Raw genomic sequence first — 24166 nt, 5'->3', positions numbered from 1 at the left:
CAACACCGGAAGCTTCATGGTTCAACGCTAGAGTATCATCTGTGCTGTTAACGCAACTTCTGCTTTTGGCGTTAGAGACTAGCTCACGTACACCGACGCTACTCGGGATAAAGGACGTCCATCGTTTTTTTAGCAGTAGAAATTATTGATATTCTTAAAGTGGAGCCTCGGGAACGTCAACACGGTGTTATATATCCGAGTAAGAACGCGTAGAGCCCGCGAAGGAAGCAGCTAGCTGACTGCTAACTAGCTTGTGCCTTTGCTAACCCTACTAGCCGCGCGGGGGGGGGAGAGGGAGGAGGGGAGAACAGCGTGTTTATGTTTCCGCCAGCTCGACGAAATGTTGGACGGTTCTTCGGCTCACATCGATGAGACCAACATCGGGAACGTGGAGAACAACAACCCGATATCGAGCTGCGGCGATGGGGTGAAAGCGGGCAACAAGACGAGGCCGACGCTGCTCCGGAAAGGAGAGAAGAAGAAGACGACGACGAAGAAGAAGCTGCGAGTGACGCAGCCGCCGCCGCGTCACCAGAAGCCTCCGAGGAACGGCCCCAACAACATCCGGCCGTGCGACCACAACAACAACAACAACACAAACACGCTGGCGGCTCTGTCCGTTAACGTCAACAAAGCCGCGGCTCAGCCCGGTAACGAGTCGGCTTCCGGTGCGACGCTGACCCTCCATCACCTCAAACAGGGCGCCAAGAAAGAGGTAACTATTATTATTTATTTATTTGTGTTATGATTGGTAGTATTTGAGCCATATATGTTTGTATAGGAATTTTCTTAAATAAATAAAAATAAATGTAAAAAAAGAGGTCCACTTCCTTGTTCGTCTCGTGACGTATGCTGCCGTTCGGTCAACAAACATACATCCTGTTTACCACACAGACGCTGTTGTGACGTGCAGCTTTTTGCAAACCCTTGGTTTTGGTGCTCAATTAAAGATTCTCCTTTTGCAAAAGAATAAATAAATAAAATGAGTATTTTTGAAGCCACGTGTTTTTATGACGCCTCGCAAAAAAGACGACGTCAAATAGGTATTAATATGTTTTCTTGTAATAAAGCAGATTTAGGGTCCAGTTTCTGACGTGACGCAGTTTCTTATCCTGATGTGAAAGAATCGAAAGTAGGCGTCAGTGAACACGCTTCCGGTCTCTGCTGCGTGCAGCTCTGTGCCTGTGAACGCAGCAGGTTGCACACATCGCAGGGTTTCGTACGGGGTGCTGGAAATCCTTGAAAACACTTGAATTTGAGTGTTGTTTTCAAGGTTTGACAAGTGCTATAAATGTGTGTTGTATGTGATGACATCTATGATAGAACAGAGAAAAGAAGATCTCCATATCTGAGGGACTGAAAACAGCATTTTCTGACATTTGTTTATGAAAAATGACTTTTGATGATGAACAGATGATGAAAATAGTTGGTGATTATATTTCTGTGGATCTGTTACTGGAATTAGTTTTCCTTTCATTTGTGGTCCTTCTGTAAAAAGCTGTCTCCAAACATCATGTTGGTTGTTTAGAGGACAATAACATCTCATTTAATGTGATGAACAAGTGACATAATAAGTAGACTGAATACTGACCATTGGATTGATACAAAGATGGAGTTTACCACAGCTGGAAGGTGCTGGAAAAGCATGGAAATGCACCTGGAAATGCTTGGAAAGTGCTTGAATTTGACATTGGACAGGTGTAGGAACCCTGGGCCAAAAAGAAGAGTTTACTTGTTCTGGCTAAACGTTTATTTACGGCATCAAAGAAAAAACAGACGTCCTGACAAAAAAGGTGTTTTCGTGGTGATGTTGGGGAGGATGTGGATTTGTCCAGAAATATAATAATAATAATACTATTTTTGTTTTGTTTTTGTTTTTCTTAGCTGCTGAAAACGAAAGGCGTCAGATTGGAGCGAAGCGCTGTGCCGCCAGGTGGCCAACCGGCCCGCACCCTGCCCCGCCACGACCACCTCACTCAGAACATGATCCCGACCCGGAGCCGCAAGGCCAAGCCGGGCCAAAGCCCCGGATCGTCTCACTCCGCCAAGAAGACGGGGGGCGGCAGTCCGCAGAAGCCCCTCTCGTCTCTCCAGCAGCCGGCGCTCCGCGAGCAGAAGACCTCCGACAACGTGGAGATCGTCAACGCGTCGCCCGACTGCTTCAAAGATGGCGAGAAGGTCTACGCCGGAGCCAAGTTCAGCGAGCCGCCGTCACCGAGCGTCTTGCCCAAGCCGCCCAGCCACTGGGTCGGAGAGAACGGGCCTCGACAGGGCAACCAAAGCCGGGAGCAAATGACTGTTCACCTGAAGTCGCTGCTGAAGGTGCAGGATAAATCCTGACCCGCCTCTCGGTATCAGATTCACACTCGACGCCTACAATTGGGGAAACGGGCGTTGAGGTATAACTAGCGTTTGGCCTTTGAACACACTGCAATACGATGTAGGGAGTCTTTATTACCTGTAGTACAATTACCCACGATTCAACACGGCGCCTCCAGCGCTGAACATTTCAGAGACGTCATGTCGTTACCGGAGATCTGCCCGACACGCCGTTTAAAAGATCCTCCGCCTTCTCGTCGGCGGAGGATGGAGAATGTGTGTTTGTGTCACGTAAGAAAGTGCAGCGGGATGACGAGGCCGCCGTCTCCAGCGGCAACGACGACCGCCGGCTCACGTTTTCACAACGCATAGGGACGACCCCACTTTCTCCTTGGGAAAAAAAAGGCAGCCTTGTGTTGGATTTCTTTCTTTTTTTAAAGAGTTCATGTAAATGTACATAATATATTGTAAAGATATATTTGTGTATATTTTTCCCTTGTTATTTTAACTGAGATTCTAGTTTTGTTACTGTTTTTTTCCAACAACAGAAAAAAAAAGAAAAAAAAATGCACTTGTTAACGCTCCTTCAGTGTGAAACTCGGTGGACGTGAGAAAGACTTTTCTAACTGATTTGCACTGAAAATCGAAGGGGAAAGACAGGAAACCTGATAATGATCCGAAGCTTGATCAGCCAATTATTGATCAATTCACCAGCTAATACATGAGAGGACGTCCCAAGACCCTGGATTCAGCTGCCGGATATATATTAAAAAAAAAGGTGGTTGGCGTCGTTTCCCTTCCCTGAACACGGTCCAGCCGGTGGGAAGCCAGTCAGGGATCGTGAGGCTTCCGAAGCCTCAGCGGACCTGAGGACACAACAATGTGAAACCAGCTGCTGCAGAAAGTATCCTGCATCCAGGCTGGGTATTCCTTCCTTTTTTGTTGAACCTTTATTGCACTGACGTAGAGTTACGTTCACATTGAGCCGGCTTAAAATTGAAAATGTCTTTTTTCCCCTCTTGTTCGGGGTCGTCTGTCTTTCATACCGAAAACAAACTTATTCCAGAACCGATCCAGAGTCGGTTAAATCCTCCCATGTGGCCTCGGCGTTTTCTTTATGTGTGTGCGTATACGGGGAAAACTGAACTCCAGCTTTTCTCTGCGATCACTCATTTTAATCGTCTGTGTCAACGATCGCCATGGTGACGACAATCGGTGGATCGTCAGAGAGTTCAAGTAGCGTAAAAAAGCCGAACATTTGCTGGTTCCAGCTTCTAAAATGTGAGGATTTGCCGGAATTTTCCTATCATCTAAATACGATGTGGATGTTCATTTTTTCTGACACGATATTAAACAACAATAATTATGGCTTTCGTCATAAAATAATGATAAGGACGTGATTCTGAACTGGCAGCAGAAAAACATTCAGTTTGGTCGTATTTAAAGGCCGGAGATCGGTTTTTCCTTTATTCCTTCATTCACATACCTCTGTCGTTTCTTTAAGACACTTTCAAGCATGTCAAGGAGTGCAGTATGTTTTGAATTTGCCTCAGATGATCTTGTGATTATGTACCACATGTCTTTGGTTGTTTTTTTAATTGGTTTCTGTGGATGCAGGCACTCGCTGGATCTTGTTTCTTGACCTCTGTGACGTCACGTAAATGGAAAATTGTATTACTATAGCAAAAACTGCCCGTTTTATTACAGTGTTTTAAAAAATAATTTCATACCAGTTATGAGAATATGCTGAACAGCACACCTCCATGCCGCAATTTGGAAGAAAGAAATAAAGTATTTTATGAAGAATGTCTTTCATATCTAAATTTAAAAAAATTAAAATATTGGTTACCCCTATGACATGTTGCTTCTGTGTTTTATTACAATCAACGTGACAGTGTTTGTCTTGTTACAGACCGGCAACAATAAGACAAAAAGTTTCATCTTCTTTTTCAACTTTTTGTTTTGTGTATTTTTGGGGGAATTGTGAGAAAGTTGTATCACAATGAGCAGAACCAGGTGAATATTTAGGTGTGTAGTTTGAGATCAGGTGGTTTTCTGATACTCCCTGTACTAAGATGATTTGAATCTGTTGAGACTTAACTTATTTGTGAATTTAATCACGACTGGATTCTTAATATTTAAATGTTTGAATTTTGTTTTTACTTTGAAACCATCTGAATTAATTCCACATCTTTGATATTTCTAATCGTGTCTGAATTTGAAAAAGCAACCACCATACTTTGACTTGAATTCAACTTTACATCCAAATTAAAATTGAATACAGTTTTTGCAGGTGGGAATTTATAATAGAAGGTATAATAACAAGACACTTTGGAAGATGGAAGCATGACTGTTGGAAAACAAAATAAACAAGAAGCCGACTACGATGAAAAGTGAAAAGTTGATACGCACAACCTGCATTAAGAAAAATTAGGAAGTGACTGGTTTCCCAACCCACAGATGGTTGATACTGGTTTCCTATATGGCGTCTCTTCATCTCTAAACTCAAACACATCTGGTCTTCTGGGCTGTTTAGACATCAACAATAGATTCAGAGAAGCTGATCTGTCTACATGAATGGAAAACAAGATTCATGTCACAATGACTTTCTGTCTGTTGTCACCAGTGAGTATTTACATCATATTGTTTTCAAACTGCCTTTCTTTAACAATATATTTACAACTCTTATCTTAATCCGGAGTCAAAGTGATAGGTTTTCCTATAAGAAGCACCAGTTTAAAGACTCGGACGGCAGACGGGAGTAGAAGAAGGATGGCCGAAGGCGGAAGGATTCTAGCGTCTTCATTCCTCGTACTGGTGCTCCACTTTACAGGTAAGGATGCTATAACATGTATATGACTACAGAAACATGTATTAATATTATTACTTTTATAACTTGATCTTCATTTAATCAAGACGGACAAGGAGTCTGTTTGTTTTCCAGCGAGTTTAATGGAATAATCTTCACATGTAATGGGTTGCTGTAGCAAATTATTAATTATTAAATTAACGGAAGATACGTTTATTTAAATTAATTTGCTCCACTCCAAATGCCAGCATCTGAATTAATTCAAATTGTTGTTTTTTTGTTGCTTAATTTAATTAATTACTTATTTGTCTGTCGTTTATTTACGTATAGAACTATGTATGTATGAACATATATTCAGCACTTATTGTAATTTACTCTATTTTATCATTTATTTTTTTATCTTTTCTTTATTTTTTATAAATGTGTTTTTATTTATGTATTGTATTTATTTTATTTAAATGTATATAACTAAGTATGCATGTACATATATTTAGCACTTATTGTAATTTACTCTGTTTTATCTTATAATTTATTTTATATCTCTTCTTTAGTTATTTTTTATAAATGTTTTTATTTATTTATGTATTTATTTTCCCAAGTCCAAAGTCAGGGCGCTCTTTTGTGTTTGTTTGTTTTTTTGTTTGTTTGTTTTAAAAAAAAAATGACATCAATATCCCTGTTTTTATTCCTCTTTTCATTTATATGTCTGCTGGTCTCAGCTGCAGCGGCCGGAGACCGGTTCCGCTCCGTCACCGTGAGAGACGGAGACGAGGTCGCTCTGCCTTGTGAAAGCGCCATCGACGCCCGCGGCGACTGCAGAAAGACGACGTGGCTCTTGGCTAGATCCAATAAGGCGACAGCAGTGCTGGTATCACAAGGGCAGGTTAAACGTGGGGGACTGGGTTTAACACAGAACTGTTCTCTGGTCCTGAAGGCGGTCTCGGACGAGGATGCCGGTCAGTATGTTTGCAGACGAAATCAGACGCTCAGCTGGTTCTGTCTGTCGTTCACGGTGAGTCATCAGCTCCGTGATGTCATCGAGTGATCCCTGAAATCAGGCAGCCGGAAACCCGCTGAAAGGTTTTTGAAGACGTTTCTCCTCTTTAAATCTGCACGGGACCCTCCTGGACCCTTTAGGGGGGAAAGTAAGTCCTGGACCTAACCAGCCATCCAGTGGGTGTGAACAGGTGTTGGATTGGGTCACCTGAGAGAAGTCGTAAGGGTCTGCCAAGTCCCGACCTGAGGGACTTCCGAGTCCTTAGGGACTGCCAGTCCTGACCTGAGGGACTGGGTCCCCCCAATGTACAGGTCTGTGCCTTCCTTGCTTCATTGCTCTGCATTAACCTGTATGCAAAAAGGCTCCTCAGGCCAGGTGACCCCTCCATCCAGTTCACTTGAAGTATTGGCGACCCCCCCCCAACTAGTCAGGTAGACCTGAAGAAGCCTCGAGGAGAAACGTCTTCAGAAGGGAGTCCAGCTGCCTGACGATGGAGCTTTGAAGGTCTTCTTCATGGTCTTGTGGTCTCCAGTAAACTGGGACATCGCAGTGATTCTCTCCGTCTCCACCAGTGACCGAAATCAACGACACCGGTGTGGCGGCGTTGAGATGCTCCGTGGCGACGTACAGCGGCTGTCACCACGCCGTGAAGTGGCTGTTTCAGGGTCGAGCTTTGGACGAACATCCCCCGCATTTCAAGACGACCTATGAGTCCAAATGCGACGCCTCTGTGACGATTCCGACGTCTCATTATAGTTTCCCGTCGAGGTTTACGTCCTTCACATGCAAAGTGACGGATGGTTACTCTGGAGAAGTGCAGGTGTTTCTCTTCGACACTCCGACCTCAGGTGAGAACTGTAATGAAACATTCAAAGTGTTAATACGACATCACATCAGTCTGCTGAGTTGTGTTCTTCTCAACACCTGAAAACTGCACACTTTAAAGTCCCAGTGGGCAAGTCTGGCAGATGGAGGGCACTCCATACTGTCAGATTTTGAATGTTTACAACTCTCACGCTCCTCCCCCACGACCACCGAGCTCCTCCCCCACGACCACCGAGCTCCTCCCCCATGACCACCGAGCTCCTCCCCCACTACCACCGAGCTCCTCCCCCACTACCACCGAGCTCCTCCCCCAGAACCACCAAGCTCCTCCCCCACAACCACCGAGCTCCTCCCCCACAACCACCGAGCTCCTCCCCCACGACCACCGAGCTCCTTCCCCTCGACTCCCTGCCCTTTGAAATCCCTTAGATCACGCCACCTTTGAAACGCGGGTCCGATGTTGACTCTGGTTTTATCACGGGCACCGTCGCCATCTTTCTTTTTTTCCTTCTTTTCCACCGGTGTTTTCTTCTCCTTGGTTGTTTTGGACCTCCTCGTTTCGGTTTTTAACGAGGAATCTGAAGCTTGTTGCTACTTCCCTCCGCCTCCCCCCTGTGATAGTGGAACGACCCGAGGGGGGAGGGGCTCTGTGTGTGCACGAACACAGCCCTGCGTGCTGATTGGACAGGATGATCCGGGCGTTGTCAATCTTTGCAAAACGAACAACAGGCTCTACGTTCACGTAGAGGCACACTTTTTTTCTAAAACCGGATGATTTATGTTGTTCTATCAGAACGTAGTGTCGGCTTCAGTGAATATGATCATAAACATGTTGCCAACTGGGACATTAATATAGTTGATTCATATTCATTATTTGAATTAATATTAAAGATACTTTTTATTAGTCGTTTATTTGTTACCATATAAGTTATTTTTATAGCAAGAATTTGGAAGAAATAATTATTGATATATTTTCAACGACTCGGAGAAAAACATGGACACATTTGGTTAAAATCTCTAGGAAAATGATAACATCACATTTTCATACTGATGCCTACGACGGCGTATTACGGCCACTGTAGAAAAAAAAAAAAAGTTTTATAAAACAGAGCTGAGAGAGGGGGAGATATTCCAGGGGGAAAAGTTGCAAATTTGCGAGTTATAACGATGCTAACAACCGGCATCTATGTTAGCTAACAAGTCCCTTGGTTCCGCTAAGGATGTTTGCTGTTGCTATGACAACAAGTGAAAGCTGCTAGAATCACTTTTATTCCCATATCGATTAGGTTGACGAGGAAATGACGGCAAATTTCTTTCAGAGTTGGTTCAGATTCCGGAAAGAGGCGGCGACATGTAGGAGTTTGTTGAAGCAAACCTGCCAGCGAGCAGGTTAGGTTCACAGAGTCAGTTACCATGGTAACTGACCTCACTCTCTTTCTGGAATGGAGAACTCAGAGTATCCCTTCTCAGGGTTTCAGCTCTGTAGACGCTGTTGTTAACCACATTCTCACCAAGCACGCCACGAGCAACAGGAAGTAAACGGCATCTTAAAGAAGAACTAGGTCTGAAATGTAGACAGTTAGGCGAAGAGAAGAGGAGAGAGACGGAGAGTTACGATGGTTGAATTCAGACGGATTCAAATGACTTTGTTTGTGATTCTGCTGCTTCAGTTTGCAGGTAACGATGAACAAAACACACACGACAAAAAGAGGCTAATATTATTTGAGTTACTAACATTGATTTCATTGAGAAGTGTTTTGAACGTGTGTAAAGTGGATTCTTGTCGGGACATTTGCTATTTTTTTATTATCGTCCTCAGTATAAACATAAAATCCATATTCTTATCAAAGGTCATTTTTTATAAGTATCTCTTATCTTCCACAGCAGTAACTGGACAGTCCTCCTCCTTCACCACCGGAGCTGGAGATGAAGTCACTTTGCCTTGTTACAATGTGATAGACGATCAGGACAGATGTGACGCTACTTCTTGGATATCCAATCGTTATTCGGGAAATACGGCATCAGAGCTGATTACACTCGGGCAGATTAATAAAAAAAGGATCTCCAAAGCTACATCTGACAGACTGAGCGTGGCAGCAGACTGTTCTCTGGTTATAAGAAATGTCACACTAGAGGATGCTGGTATATACACCTGCAGACAGTACAGATCAGGACAACAACAAGGGGAAGGTGCTTTTGTAATTCTGTCTGTTGTCACCAGTGAGTATTTACATCAAACTGCCTTTCTTTAACAATATACAGAATCAATACAACTCTTATGATTATGGTTATGAAGATAATTTAACTCTTGTTGTCTCCATCTTCACCAGTCACTGAAGACACGGTGAATGGTAAAGTCTTCTTCTTCTGCTCGGTGTCCACATATGGTGGTTGCAGTCACACAGTGGAGTGGCTGTATGGTGGTAAAAACACTCATGTGGAGGTTTTTCCAGTTTCCTGTTCAGCCAGGGTGGGATTTTCCACTCAGTCAAAGATCGAGGGTCTGAGGTGTAGCGTGACGGACAGAAGGAGTGGGAAAATGCTGCTGTATAATGTTGGCCCCCCCTCAAAAACAGGTACATTTGGCTTTATATTGAAGTTTTAACATTACATTGTTGTTTTTCATGCAGTCCATACAGACGGTAAACACAAGGTAATTCATCACCATATGTTTATTATTTCATATTGTTTTCAACAAAAGCAATAGAAAGCACATCAGAGGAGAAAAACAACACATCGTCTGCAAAGAATGACACTCCAACCAAACCAGGTAGACTCAACATCGTACATTTCTTTCTCTCTCTGTCTCCCAGCGAATAGCAGCAGGTATAAACACCCAGTATACCTTCTGTAGTTAGCGTAGCGTAGAAGTGCTAACTGTAGTTAATGATGTGCGTACATACCTTGCACTATTACACAACCTCTAACCAGGACTAGCTCCAAATCCATTTTCCATTTGGCTTTATATTGATGTTTTAACATTACATTGTTGTTTTTCATGCAGTCCATACAGACGGTAAACACAAGATATCATCACCATATGCCTTCCTTTAACAATATATTTACAACTCTTCATCTGAGTCAAAGTGACAGACAGAGAGAGGGGAAATGCTTATTGTTGCTTAATGTTAGTTGTTTAAGTTGGTTGCTCTGTTGATATGATATCACATCTATGGTTTGTTGAGTCGTGTTCATGTGTTCAGGTGAGGAAGCGACAATAAATAATTATTGATATATTTTCAAGGATTCTCAGGTGAAAGACATGGACACATTTGATAAGAAAAAATAACATTGAATCTTCATATTTGAATGTGATTGAATGTGAGTAGAGTTTATTCTATGAGCTTCAGTATCTCTCTCTCTCTCTCTCTCTCTCTCTCTCCCCTGGTTTGTGGTCTAAAGCTGAACCGAGTGTTTCAGGCTGGTTGAGGTTCATCGTCGTGTCCGTGGGTTTAGCAGCGCTCATCATCAGCGTCGTGGCGGTCAACGTGTTGGCGAGAATGAAAGGTGAGAAAGATTAAACGTTGTAACGAGGTCTTTCTGATGAACGAGGGTTTTCACCGTCCGCCTCTCGTCTCTCCTCAGAGCAGAAAACACAGACGGAGGAGATCGCTGTGAGTCTTTGCAACACAACAATGACACGTTCCAGTTCATCACTCTTACATGCAGCCTCACTTTAAATGTTGGGTGGTCTATTAGTGATGCAGGGATGAGTCCTCACCGGCAAAAACGCTTCAGGTCGACGAGTCCACCTTAAGTTAGCTATTAGCATTCGTGCTTCTAAAAGTTGTAAAAGTCCTGTTCATGTGTTGAAAGTACCATAAACGTTTGTTTGACGCTTTCTGCAACAATCCTAAATCCTTTGATCTGTCGAGGGAATCAGTGCGATGCTAACTTCTGGGGTTGGTGTACAGAAACCATGCTAACATCGCTAACCATGCTAACATCGCTAACCATGCTAACATCGGCAGCAGTACTGACCTGAGCGGGAAGGGGAGGGTGGACATGCCTGCTCGGTGGGCCAGGCTGTGTAAACCAAGCAAGGAAAAGCTCGGATAACAACACACACAGAGGGACAGGCTCATCCTCTGCTCCCGTAGACAAACAGGAATTATGGTTCACGTGACTCTGGATCATAACAATCTCACCCGGTCAGATAGAGATCAGCCGGTCGTGGTGCTTTCAGGGTCCGTCCTCATAGGAAGAAGATGTGGGGACTTTTGGGTGCTAAAACCCGGCCCGAGGGTTTCATTGAACTTGTGTGCCCCTTGACCTCTGGAAGCTGGTTCATTTTTAACTTTGCATTCAGTCTTTGGAAGTGTCTCCGGACTAAAGAGTCTCCCAGACCTCCAAAGTGGGATTGTGGTTAGAAAGTGTGGTTTGACTGTGTTGCCTCTCACAGGTGCGTTATGACGGAGGCGATGAAACGGTGAACTATGAAAACATCGGACCTCCTGATGAAGTTCCACCACGTCACACTTGTTGAGTCAATGCTCTTCCTACCGCTGTATTGTGCTGTCAAACATCCCCATGACAACCGTTTCCTAATAAAAAGAATGAAGAAAACTAGTTGCATCATTGAAATCATTCATCTTCACACGCTGAACTTCCTCAATCGTTGTCCTCTTCTTTTTAACTGTGGGAACAAACAGGATGTGACCGCTGCCTGTAATGGAGTGATACGTTACTATTTCTTATTTTACATATAGATATTTATATTTAGATATACAGTAGATATAGATAGATATAGATATGGAAAGTCAAAGCGTATGTGGTCCGTCCACGTATAAGCAGCAAGTGACATCTGGAAGAAGAGAAGGATGAGGAAGTGACTCTAAGAAGAGGAAGTAGATGCAACATTTGTCTTTAATAGCAACTAGTTCAGAGACGGAGAGGCTTGATGGCTGAATTCAGAGGGATTAAAGCGTCTTTATTTCTGGTCCTGGTGCTTCAGCTTACAGGTAAGGATGCATCTATATATAATATATAATCTATAGAGTTACTACAGGGGGGGGGGGGGGGGGGTCCCTGAATGATTTGATCACAAACTGTCCAAAAATACACCCTAACAGGAATACAACCGATATGAAGCAAATATCTTCCTCTTTCTTAAATGTTATGTTGTGAAATTGTGATGTAGAACATAGAATTAAAATATGTTCTATAAATGTATGAATCGTCAACAATTATTATTGGAATGGCTTAGCATTAAAATGAAGTCCTGTTATACATGGCACTATAGGCTGCATTACACATTAATATTAAATAAAACACAATTTTATACAATAAGTATGTCCCTCCACCGGGTCACTATCAGCCTTGGGGGTCCTTGGTCTGGAAACGTTGAAGACCTCTGCTTTATTCCCTAGAACAGACGGCACATATGGAAACTGTTGCTGTATCGAAAATAATCATCACAGTGACGTTGTTCGGCCTATTTTAGGGGGCTGGAGCTACTCTAAATTATATCCAAATATGTATTTTTTTATTCATTTTTTTTTTTTTTTACAGACACTATCCTCATTTTGCTGTAATAAATACAGAATAAATACAAAAAAAAGACCTGCAGCTTATCTAATGGAGAGAGGGATTAGATACGGTATCACTTTAAGACACATTTACATAATCAGGCTCTAAGCAGCTTTAATGTGTCTAAATGTTAACAGGACAGTAACTCTTGTTAAACACAAGAGAATGGAAGAAGACTTTTAACTTGTTATCTTGACTCACTGGTTGTTGTGTCGTTCTAATACAGTACTGAGAAGATGCTTCTCCTGGGGGCTAAGGCCCCCCTGTCTTTAAATCCTAGTGACGTCCCTGCACTGACATCAATATCCATGTTTTTATTTCTCTTTATTCTTTGTATTTCTGTCTCGTGGTCTCAGCTGCAGCGACCGGAGGCCGGTTGGTCACTGTGAGAGACGGAGGCGAGGTCGTTCTGCCTTGTGGAAACGCCAGCGACTGTAACAAAACTACGTGGTCCGTCAGATATTCAAAAAGCAAAATAGCAATAGACCTGGTGAGAGATGGGCAGGTTGAAAAGGCTAAATCCGACAGACTGAGGGTCACAGAGGACTGTTCTCTGGTTATGAAGAATGTCACCAACGAGGATGTTGGTCGTTATGAATGCAAACTGTTCACATCTATTCCAAACCCCGTGGTTGATCTGTCTGTTGTTCACAGTGAGTATTCATATACTGGAACATTACGTTGATGCAGTTCATTCTACTCTTGTTGTCTCTCACAATGCCTCCGTCTCCACCAGTGACTGAACACCACAGAGATAATGTCGTGACGTTACGATGCTCCATGGTGACGTATGAACGATGTAAACACACGGTGAAGTGGCTGTTTCAGGGTCAGGCTGTGGGTGAAGATCACCCGGATATAAAGACGTCTGAGACGTCTAACTGTGACGTCTCTGTGATGTTTCTAACGTCTCATTTTAGTTTCCCATCGAGGTTTAACTTGTTTAGATGTGAGGTGACGGATAATAACAACAACAAGCAACCGTTTCTCTTCAGCCCTCAGACCTCAGGTGATTATCTTCTTCTTCTATGCATGTTAATACGATATCACATCTACGCGTTTGTTGAGTCGCGTTCATCTGTTCAGGTGAGAACACGACAACAGCAGCAAAGGAAGCAACAAAGGAAGCAACAAAGGAAACAACAAAGGAAGCAACAAAAGAAGCAACAAAGGAAGCAACAAAAGAAGCAACAAATCAAGTCACCACAGCAACCGAAGACATCACAGAAGCCGACGCTACGACTCCAAAAACAGGTTGTGTTTTTGTTGGATGCAGTTTTTTCGGTTGAACCTATTAAAGGTTGAGAAGGTGATTCTGTTCACAAACACTTTCTGTTATAACTTATATTACCTGAAATCCTCGTAACATTCCGATAACAATGAATACGTTAAATGCTCCCACATAAAAAACATATTTAAAAAGTAATCTGTGGCCGTGGCTGGACTGTAAAAACCCCGTCCAATCAAAAACGTCGGGCTGGAGAAAATGATTGGACTGGTCTGTAAATACTTACTTCCTGATTGGCACTCTGCAGATCTCGAGCACTCGTTTGGCATTCTGGGGGGCGGGGCTTTGAACAGAGGTCTGAACGAAGGGGGGGGGCTTTGCTTTCCAAATGAACTACTCTGCCTTTAATTGAGTGTTTCAAATCCTTCACCTGCGATTCAGATCAGAAAGCTGCAGTCAAAAGGCACCAATACTTTCTATTTTTCATTTTGTAGGTTGGTGGGTCTACATCCTTGTGGCTCTAGTTTTAGTTTCACTCGTAATCATCATTGTTGCTGTCATCAAAAAGAAGAGAACTAAAGGTGAGAGAATGGATGAAACTTTAATAATAAACAAAGAAATGTCCATAAAACAGGGAGAGCAGTGTGGAAATTAAAGTCAACCCCCTTTTTTTCCTCTCTCTTTTTTCAGGGAACGAAACAACAATGAATGAGGACGTTGTGAGTCAAAATAAAATTGTTCTTCACTATAGATGTTGGACTTTCAACCAGGAGAAAGGTGTTCAAGTTAGAGATGTTTGTGACATATAATATATTTCATAAAAAAAATTTCAGATAGTGTTTTGGTTCTCAACAACCATGCATGTTTTACTGCAACTTAGAAAGTGAGAAAGCTTCAGTGTGTGACGTGTTAGAAATGTCATCATATATAACGTGTTATGAGTGTTAGAACGCAGGAGAAAAAGGGAAGTGGGATGATGCAAACTTTAGCAGAAGAAAACACGATAAAAAAAACCTTCTATTTCCATGTGTAATATGTTTGTGTTCTCTGATCGCAGGCTGATCCTGAAGATGGTGTTTCCTACGCCTCCGTCAGCTTCACCAAGAACACCGGCAGTGAAGCTCAGGTGAGCCGTCTGCATGGTCATCCTTGTGATGTCACTCTCTGCTTTTGCATCATCAGAGCCGGTTCTTGCTATAAGCGGCCACTAGGGGGCACCCAAGTTGCAAGCTTTCTTTTTGCTGGTTTCATTTTATTTTTAATTTTGGGCAATGGCCCAATTTATTTATATTAATATGTATGTGTTATGTTTAAGTACTTCTTTGTACAAAAAAATGTTTGGGATGAAAATGCTGCATCTGTTACATTATTGACACAAAGGTGTCTCATTGTTTCTATTTTATTTTTATTTTCTGTATGTTTAAGTCGCTCGGGTCAACTTGAGATGTTTCATTTGAATTTGAGAGACGTTTTCACAATAGCCCCCCCCAAAACAGAATCTTGCATAGGGCCCCCCAAAAAGGCAAAAACGGCTCTGTGCATGGCGTTGTACTGTGTGGTCTAATATGCTGCACAGTGATGATGTTGTCTTCGTCCTGCAGCGTTGTGGCGTTGACCACATTGTGCTGTTTCCTGTCAGGTCCGGAATAAAGACGGCGATGATAAAAGCGAAGCGGTGACCTACGCAACTGTGAAAGCTTCCTCGGCTGATCCCAGCGACCCCTACTCCACCGTCAACTGAGCAAACCAACCAAACACGTGTTTTTATGATCAGGATGGAATATTACATATTTTTTACCCATTTTTTTTCATATCACAATATACATTGCAGAAGAAAATCACGTTAAATCGGGCAAATGTATCAAAATAATGCTTTAACATTAAAATGTACTACATTTGTGGTGAAAATTCCTGTATCTTTCCATATCACAAATATCGTGCTGCCCTACCTACTTGATTTATTATCTCAGTAAAAACACTCTGAATATGTTTTACTGAAATATTAACCTGTAAGCATATTTTTATGTAGCTAAAGTTATTTTGGATATGGTTGTTTTTTTTAAAATTAAATGTGTAAAAATGGATTGTATTTTATTTTATTAGGCTCGGTATATGTTTTCAAAATATTTATCTGCAAAGTAACAATAGCAAATATGACACTAGTTCTTTAGAATAGTACTAGTACAGTACTCGAGTAGTTATAATAATAATAATAATAATAATAATAATAATAATAGCTTTATTTATATATCACCTTTAAAACAACAGTTTATAAGTGCTTTTGACGGCAGAATATAAATATGGTCAGGTACACAAAGACAACAAACACACACATTAGGTAAAAAGAAGAGGCAAATAAGGACATCTTTTATTTTGAAACGTTTTTTTTCCTCGAACCGGAAGTGCCTGTCCATTGACCCAGAATTGGTTCGCGAGTTGGTTGCGATGTCGGAAGGATTGTGGATTTGGTGCTGAGTTTTCGTGCACGGGGGGGAAACAAGCACGTGTGTGTTTAAAACACAAACAACGTGTTTCTGACAGCAGTGAACGGGAGCTGCTCGGTAAGTTTAAAACGCAGAACCAGCGGAGGAAAGGGAACGCTAGCGTACTGTGAGCTAACGCTAGCTAACGATTTGCTTGGGTGTCAAATTCTGTAAACAAGAAAGCTCGACATCTTTAGCTCATCAATACCATCACGGTGTATTTCAACAATCCAACAACGTTCGTGTACCACTAGTGTTGTAACTTAATGTGAACTAACTAACACGTTTACATTTTTACGGTCATTCTTGTTAGCGATTAGCATGAAGCTAGCTTCGCGCTACGAGCCAACGCCTCGGCGGAGCTTTGCTCCGATGGTTGTTTTTCTCATCGCGTCCCTGTTTGTTTTTTGACTCCCGTGTTAGATGTGACTCTTAGCAACCGTCCACCATGAGTAACAGCCACCCTCTGCGCCCGCTGGCCTCCGTGTCGGAGATCGACCACATCCACCTGTTGTCGGAGCAGCTCGGCGCTCTGGTGCTCGGCGAGGAGTACAGCGATGTCACCTTCGTGGTGGAGGAGAAGCGCTTCCCGGCGCACCGCGTCATCCTGGCGGCCCGCTGTCACTACTTCAGGTACGCACCCACGGGAGTCATCACTCGGTTCAGACGTTGGCATGATCAGGGTCCATGCAGGGTGCTGGAGAGCCTTGAAAACACTTGAACTTTAGTGTGGTGTTTTCAAGGTTTGAAAAGTGATACCACATTCTCCCACATTAATCAGGGTTCCTACACCTTTTCCAAAGTAAAAAAAAAAAAAAGCTGTCTCCAAACATCATGTTGGTTGTTTAGAGGACAATAACATCTCATTTAATGTGATGAACAAGTGACATAATAAGTAGACTGAATACTGACCATTGGATTGATACAAATATGGAGTTTACCACAGCTGGAAGGGGCTGGAAAAGCATGGAAATGCACCTTGAAATGCTTGGAAAGTGCTTGAATTTGACTTTGGAGAAGGTGGAGGAAACCTGATTAATGTGGTATTTGTTTTGTTTTTTCAAAAGTCAAAGAAAATAAATACTTGAAAGATATATTCATTCTTATGACAACATTTCTGAATCCAATAAGGCTTTGAAACCTTCCAACGTATGGTCCTCTCTGAATATCCTTACATAATATAGACTAACCCTGGCAGTGTTGTTATCTGTATCTCTTGTATTCTTTTTCAAAGAATGGGGAAAAAATGTGTTACCTGAAACCCGCGGTTCACCTGTTGTTAACCATATTAATCTACTACACATCTGTATTCGGGGGTACATTACTCAGATTGAGAGGTGTACACATACACTACGTACTCACACACACACAGACACACACACACACACACACACACCACATACAACTTTGATGCTTTGCAGTGTTATTCAGTATGCATTGCTGTTACAGTGATAGGACAGCGTGAGAGTGAATGGTGGGGGAGAGATGGGGATAACAACTTAACCTCTGAGCTATCAGAGAGCTATAGTTGAGACGGACCAAACCTTAACACTGTGGCTCCCGTAGGGCCCTGCTGTACGGAGGGATGAAGGAGTCCCAGCCCCAGGCGGAGGTGTGTTTGGAGGAGACGCGGGCCGAAGCCTTCTCCATGCTGCTACACTACCTGTACACGGGCCGGGCCAGCCTCAGCTCTGCCAGGGAAGAGGTGCTGCTGGACTTCCTGGGTCTGGCTCACCGCTACGGACTCCAGCCGCTGGAGGACTCCACCTCCGAGTTCCTGCGCACCATCCTGCACACCAACAACGTGTGCCTGGTCTTCGACGTGGCCAGTCTGTACTCTCTGAGCGCGCTCAGTGCGGCCTGCTGCGCCTACATGGACAGACACGGACCCGAGGTGTTGAACTCCGACGGCTTCCTGGTGCTCTCCAAGGTAAGGGGTTGCAGGATAATACAAAGGGGTGCATGAGGAATTCTCATCAGCATTGCATCTGGGTCATTCTTACTTTGGGGGAGCCTTCATTTCTCCGTACAGAGTGAGATGTGGTTTGAAATGCAGCGGCTTAGATATCTCGTCTATGCCTGAAACTCTCTGAGCCTCTACTGGCAGGGAGGTGATTTCTACCACACAGTGCAACCGGCATCAGCCTCAAACACAGGTGTGTGTGAGACCACAGACACTTGGGATGCAATAATGTTACTTAAAATGAGGGTGAATAATAATAATACATTTTATTTGTAATGCACTCGTCATTGTTAAAAACAATCTCAAGGTGCTACAGAGTAAAACAAAACAAACCAGAATAAAAAGAGGTTGTCAGGCCCTTCTTAAAAGAGTCAGTATTCTGGAGAAACTAGAAGGGTATGCTGGATTTAAAAACTAGTATACATGGAAAAACCCAGCCCGGTGTTGCCAACTCGTCTCCAATAAAAGTAGCAGTAAATTATTATTGTCAGTGTAAACGACCAACATGGCTATTGTGTTTTTTTTTTTAAGAAGGACATTCGATTTATTTTTTGCTGCGGGATGTAAGAAGAATTTCAACAAATATAACAAGAAACTGTTTTTGAAGAAGATGACCAACCTTAGACTCGAACACCTGTATGGCTTCAGCTCACACTTATTTTAGTTATCAAATAAGCTACTCTTGTCTAAAAAGAACATTTTTATGAATCAATTATCCTTTATTTTGTAAAAAGTTCTTACCTGAATTATTCAGAGCCTAAAAAAGTACTTATTTTTCTGGCCTCACATTAAAAAAAAGTACTGAATTTACAATGATGTAAAATGTGAGGAAACAAGCAAATACTAATAACTAAGAAGCTGTCATCACTTAGTTTGGTATTTTGACTGAACCGATGGTTTAATGTGTTTGCAGACTGCTCTGCTGACCGTGATCAGGCGCGACTCGTTTGCTGCCAGCGAGAAGGAGATCTTCCAGGCCTTGAGTCGTTGGTGCCGGCAGCGCGAGGACGGGGTCGACACCCTGGAAGTGATGTCAGCGGTGCGGCTGCCGCTCATGACGCTGACCGAGATGTTGAACGTGGTGCGACCGTCCGGCCTGCTGAGCCCCGACGACCTGCTGGATGCAATCAAGACCCGCTCCGAGAGCCGCAACATGGACCTCAACTACCGGGGCATGCTCAGTCAGTAATCACTGTTACTACGGCAACTCACATTAAACATTTCACTTACAGGGCTGGTACGGGTGCTGGAAATCCTTGAAAACACTTTAATTTTAGTGTGGTGTGTTCAAGGTTTGAAAAGTGCTTGGATTTAGAATAAAGGTGAAGTGACATAATAAGTAGACTGAATACTGACCATTGGATTGATACAAATATGGAGTTTACCACAGCTGGAAGGTGCTGGAAAAGCATGGAAATGAACCTTGAAGTGCTTGGAAAGTGCTTGAATGTGACTTTGGAGACGGTAGAGGAACCCTGGATATGTCATGTATTAATTTGCACATACCTTTCTTCTCGGGTCTCAGTCCCGGAGGAGAACATCGCCACCATGAAGTACGGAGCTCAGGTGGTGAAAGGGGAGCTGAAGTCGGCGCTGCTGGACGGAGACACCCAGAACTACGACCTGGACCACGGCTTCTCCAGACATCCCATCGAGGAGGACGGCCGGGCCGGGATCCAGATCAAACTGGGCCAGTCGTCCATCATCAACCACGTCCGGCTGCTGCTGTGGGACAGAGACAGTCGGTAAGACCTGTCTCACCTACTATCCCCTCGGCAGTAACAGACTCTCCCTCCGTAGTAGTAGTACCAGGCTGACTGCTCTGCTGTTTGGTATTTGGGACTCCTCCTTCTATTGATCTTTTTCAGGTTGATCTTTTTCTCATTTCAGGTCCTACTCCTACTACATTGAGGTGTCCATGGATGAGCTGGACTGGGTGCGTGTTGTGGACCATTCCAAGTACCTCTGCCGTTCTTGGCAGGAACTGTTCTTCACACCGCGAGTCTGCAGGTAAACTGGACTAAAGGAAGCCGTTCAGTTATTCCACCTTGGCCCAAAGTAGCTGAACCTCCGCTGTTGTTCTGCCAATGTGCTGCTCTGGTAAACGGATCTCAGATATGACTCAAGCTTGCCCTAAATAATTCAATAATTGGTGCTGCAACACACTAACACAGCAATATTCCTAGTTAAGTGCTAATTCTCATGCAGTCTCCCCCCCAAATAACCATCCAGTGCCAGTTTATATCCCACCTTCATGATGTTGCTCTTTGTGTCTCAGGTACGTTCGTGTCGTGGGAACACACAACACAGTGAACAAGGTCTTCCACCTAGTGGCTTTTGAATGCATGTTCACCAACCGCTCCTTCACCCTGGAGAACGGCATTCTGGGTAAGCTGCAGGCACATGAAAAAAAACATGTCTTTTACTACATATGAAATGTTTCGAATAAATGCACTTTTATAGGCATCAAATGTCTTATATTTAGGGTTGGTACGGTGCTGGAAATCCTTGAAAACACTTGAATTTGAGTGTGGTGTTTTCAAGGTTTGAAAAGTGCTTGGATTTAGAATAAAGTGCTTGAAATGTGTGTTGTATGTGATGACATCTATGATAGAACAGAGAAAAGAAGATCTCCATATCTGAGGGACTGAAAACAGCATTTTGTGACATTTCTTTATGAAAAATGACTTTTGATGATGAACAGATAATGAAAATAGTTGGTGATTATATTTCTGTGGATCTGTTAGTGGAATTAGTTTTCCTTTCATTTGTGGTCCTTCTGTAAAAAGCTGTCTCCAAACATCATGTTGGTTGTTTAGAGGACAATAACATCTCATTTAATGTGATGAACAAGTGACAGAATAAGTAGACTGAATACTGACCATTGGATTGATACAAAGATGGAGTTTACCACAGCTGGAAGGGGCTGGAAAAGCATGGAAATGCACCTTGAAATGCTTGGAAAGTGCTTGAATGTGACTTTGGAAAAGGTGGAGGAACCTGTCTGTGTTTTAACGTGTTCAGAAAGCTGAAAAAGGTTCATGCAACAGTAGAACAGGTCTGTAACGCCGCTCCTGTCCTCTGCAGTGCCCAGTGACAACGTGGCGACCATTGCGTCGTGTGCCAGCGTCATTGAGGGTGTGAGTCGTAGCAGAAATGCCTTGCTCAACGGCGACACACGCAACTACGACTGGGACTCGGGCTACACCTGCCATCAGCTGGGCTCCGGGGCCATCGTCATCCAGCTGGCTCAGCCCTACTCCATCGCATCCTTAAGGTAGATCCCTGCTTCCTCACCCAGCTGTCTGTGCTCTCAGGATCGTTCTCATCTACACATTTAAGTCTTGTAAATGGTGTTTTGCCGTTCCTCCCCTGATCAGACTGCTGCTGTGGGACTGTGACGAGCGCTCCTACAGTTATTACATCGAAGTCTCCGCCAACCAGCAGGAGTGGCTGAAGGTGATCGACCGGACCAGGATGGCATGTCGGTGAGGCCCCTCCCTCTTTCACCTCACTGTTCCTGTGGCTTCCTGTCAGGAGAACGTCATCATAACAGACGTGAAACGCCATCAACACAAACGTCTGATGTTTCTGTTTGTGGCGTTTTGAATGCCTTCTGTTCCAGATCATGGCAGACGTTGAAGTTTGATAAGCAGCCTGCTTCCTTCATCCGCATCGTTGGGACTCACAACACGGCTAACGAGGTGAAAACACACTCACTCCTGCTTTTTTTCAATCTGTGTTCATGTACGTTGGGCTAGGGCTGCATGAAATTGAAAAAACATTGACATTACATGATATATATATATATATTATGAAATAAAAAAATACAGGAATTTTCACCCTATTTGTTTACATTTTAAATGCTCAATTTGATGCACTTTGAGAGCAAAGTTAGGAGTTTTAATACACAGTTTTGTGCTCTAGTTAATAAAATCTGAGTCATACCATACCGCTACAGTGTGAAAACCTGTAAAAACATATAGTCCATCATGAAACTAAATGATTTATTTGTCACTGGGTGCTGATTTAGTATCCAGCGGGATGAATTGAAGAATAACAGTATCTTAGTTCCCCTCAGACCGGCTTTCACCTGTCGGTTCTCTCTTCAGGTGTTCCACTGTGTTCACTTCGAGTGTCCGGCCCAGATGGACACCGAGGTCAGCGAAGGCAGCCCAGGCCTGGACCCCCCCGATTCTGGTTCCAGCTCCCCGCAGCCGCGGCCCCAACGACCTTCACGCACGCACAGCCTGCTTCCCTCCCAGCAGCCCTCCCCCCCGTCTTCGTCTTCCTCTCAGTCCCAGCATTGAGAGCCCCGCCGCCGCCGTCGTCGGGCGGTGTTGAGAGGAAGGGAATGCCATTTTTGCACAGCCTTCATCATCCAGACCGCACTGCTACAGCGCTGCTAAAGGCGATCGTCTCATTGTCATTGGTCCTTCTGTCATAAGTGCAACATTAGAGACGGCTATGTTTGTAGCAGCAGCAGCATTTAAGTCTCCAGTCTTTCCAGTTCTGAAACAGAAGGTTAGGTGTTGCATCCACTGGCTCATACACACACTTTTGTGAAGGTACTACAAAGACTCAAGGTTGTTTTTCCTTCAAATCATCGAGGTGGAATCTTTGCTTCTCCAAAGACGAGGACACTGAAACGTGGTTGTACTGTGTGTGTGTGTGTGTGTGTGTGTGTGTGTGTGTGTGTGTGTGTGTGTGTGTGTGTGTGTGTGTGTGTGTGTGTGTGTGTGTGTGCGCGCGCGTGTGTGTGTGTGTGTGTGGCTGCTATCCGAATTTTACGAGTTAATGTTTCCAAAAGAGACGGATTTTAACGTTGAACAAGCTATTTTTTTAAGAAACCGACTCTACTCACTTTTCATACCATCAAGCTAACAGAGTAGCAGTCAAGTATTTTTCAAAGTTTCAAAGAAATTCAATTCTTCAAAAGGTTTTTGCCAAAGCTGTGGAGCGAATGCAGTCTGTGGCATTTGTATGCAATTTGCAACCTAATCCAATTATTAAGCATTTGCAGATGAAGCAATTGAGTCATTTTGTTGACAGGCTTTCACACCCGAAACAAAAACAACCTGTGGTCCTTACATCCGGTGTGACTTTTTTCATAGTTAAAACTCGTATCTCAAGAAGAAAAGGAAAAACTCACTAAAACTAGAGTGTTAATTTAGCATTTTTAAGCACTTGAATAGCTTAGCACAAATGATCTGGCAAATCAGTTCGGTTGTGAACATTTTGGGGGGCTTAAGGGGCTCGGACCAAATGATGAATGCACTGGGGCTGCAAGGGAGGAAGGTGATCTCCAGGATGAGCAGCTGCTATTGGCACTTTATTTTACTCGAGTACGTGGAGATAAAGGTTGCAGCTTCTGACTGTACAGTACTGGAGTGTGCTGGATCCGGTGACTTTTCTGTTTGTATGTCAAATTAATTTAAACACTTCCTGGCTTTTGGATGTCAGCTTTGAGCTGTCGTCTGTTTGTTTTTAAACTAAGCTATCAGTGCTGTGGTTCCTCTTTTGTTTCATTCGTGTCCTGATGTTGCACTTTTGAGTTATTTGTCTAAAAAAACAACAAAAAAAACTCCTTTTAAACCTTTTATTTTGTGTTACATGAACTGAAGTACCGAACTCCCCTGGGTGATGTTTCTAGAAGCCTTCTTTAGTTGTCCCCATCCACATTTTAGAAGAGCGCCTATAGTTGCGTAGTTGGATGAAGTCTTCCTTAATAACTAACCAGATAAGTGAACTAGGGCTTTGTTCAGGTTCCATTGTAATGTAGATAACGCACTCCCTGACCCCCACCTAAATTGTATGTATGTATAGTTTTACTTTATTATATATATTAGTTTTGACTGTTGACGTGTGATTGCATTTCACTGCCTCTTGTTCAATACATGCCTGTCAAAAATGTGACTATGGAAAACGACTGACATTGTTTTATTGATGCTCATCGCTGTGAGAGGGGTCACACCCGTCTGTCTGCTGTGAAGAACACAGCGGAGGTCTGATA

The 24166-nt window shown here is 43.3% G+C and overlaps 4 protein-coding genes across 4 annotated transcripts; all 4 read left to right on the top strand.

Moving 5' to 3' along the window:
* The first annotated feature begins 11 nt into the window (after positions 1–11).
* LOC311026713 (uncharacterized protein) lies at positions 12–4176 on the top strand. The gene is made up of 2 exons (XM_084030402.1): positions 12–715; positions 1885–4176. Exons 1-2 carry the CDS (start codon positions 341–343, stop codon positions 2338–2340), a joined length of 831 nt encoding a protein of 276 aa, XP_083886528.1. The 5' UTR covers positions 12–340; the 3' UTR covers positions 2341–4176.
* Positions 4177–5040: 864 nt separating this feature from the next.
* Positions 5041–11502, top strand: LOC311026843 (uncharacterized protein). The gene is made up of 8 exons (XM_084030535.1): positions 5041–5152; positions 5848–6084; positions 6698–6973; positions 8835–9170; positions 9281–9526; positions 9652–9720; positions 10353–10457; positions 10541–11502. Exons 1-8 carry the CDS (start codon positions 5092–5094, stop codon positions 10705–10707), a joined length of 1497 nt encoding a protein of 498 aa, XP_083886661.1. The 5' UTR covers positions 5041–5091; the 3' UTR covers positions 10708–11502.
* A 193-nt stretch (positions 11503–11695) lies between these two features.
* Positions 11696–15789, top strand: LOC311026846 (uncharacterized protein). The gene is made up of 8 exons (XM_084030542.1): positions 11696–11911; positions 12836–13132; positions 13216–13488; positions 13566–13733; positions 14202–14288; positions 14398–14426; positions 14765–14833; positions 15347–15789. Exons 1-8 carry the CDS (start codon positions 11851–11853, stop codon positions 15446–15448), a joined length of 1086 nt encoding a protein of 361 aa, XP_083886668.1. The 5' UTR covers positions 11696–11850; the 3' UTR covers positions 15449–15789.
* Positions 15790–16102: 313 nt separating this feature from the next.
* Positions 16103–23076, top strand: btbd9 (BTB (POZ) domain containing 9). The gene is made up of 11 exons (XM_084030534.1): positions 16103–16268; positions 16614–16823; positions 17757–18120; positions 19067–19334; positions 19679–19898; positions 20044–20163; positions 20432–20541; positions 21241–21430; positions 21534–21641; positions 21779–21857; positions 22266–23076. The coding sequence occupies exons 2-11, from the start codon at positions 16639–16641 to the stop codon at positions 22461–22463; spliced, it is 1842 nt and encodes a 613-aa protein (XP_083886660.1). The 5' UTR covers positions 16103–16268; positions 16614–16638; the 3' UTR covers positions 22464–23076.
* The last annotated feature ends 1090 nt before the right edge of the window (positions 23077–24166 follow it).

This window comes from Eutrigla gurnardus (assembly GCF_963514095.1).
Source record: "Eutrigla gurnardus genome assembly, chromosome: 16".
Classification (NCBI taxonomy): domain Eukaryota; kingdom Metazoa; phylum Chordata; class Actinopteri; order Perciformes; family Triglidae; genus Eutrigla; species Eutrigla gurnardus.
Note: the sequence above shows the minus strand (reverse complement) of the source record. Positions and strands in the feature narration are given on the sequence as shown.

Coding starts and splice junctions, on each gene's coding strand:
- btbd9 (XM_084030534.1), top strand. CDS start 16,639: ATGAGTAACAGCCACCCTCTGCGCCCGCTGGCCTCCGTGTCGGAGATC. Junction 19,899..20,043: donor CTGTGGGACAGAGACAGTCG/GTAAGACCTGTC, acceptor TTCTCATTTCAG/GTCCTACTCCTACTACATTG. Junction 20,164..20,431: donor TTCACACCGCGAGTCTGCAG/GTAAACTGGACT, acceptor TTTGTGTCTCAG/GTACGTTCGTGTCGTGGGAA.
- LOC311026846 (XM_084030542.1), top strand. CDS start 11,851: ATGGCTGAATTCAGAGGGATTAAAGCGTCTTTATTTCTGGTCCTGGTG. Junction 13,133..13,215: donor TGATCTGTCTGTTGTTCACA/GTGAGTATTCAT, acceptor CGTCTCCACCAG/TGACTGAACACCACAGAGAT. Junction 13,489..13,565: donor CTTCAGCCCTCAGACCTCAG/GTGATTATCTTC, acceptor TCATCTGTTCAG/GTGAGAACACGACAACAGCA.
- LOC311026843 (XM_084030535.1), top strand. CDS start 5,092: ATGGCCGAAGGCGGAAGGATTCTAGCGTCTTCATTCCTCGTACTGGTG. Junction 9,527..9,651: donor TGGCCCCCCCTCAAAAACAG/GTACATTTGGCT, acceptor TTTCAACAAAAG/CAATAGAAAGCACATCAGAG. Junction 9,721..10,352: donor TGACACTCCAACCAAACCAG/GTAGACTCAACA, acceptor TGTGGTCTAAAG/CTGAACCGAGTGTTTCAGGC.
- LOC311026713 (XM_084030402.1), top strand. CDS start 341: ATGTTGGACGGTTCTTCGGCTCACATCGATGAGACCAACATCGGGAAC. Junction 716..1,884: donor AACAGGGCGCCAAGAAAGAG/GTAACTATTATT, acceptor TGTTTTTCTTAG/CTGCTGAAAACGAAAGGCGT.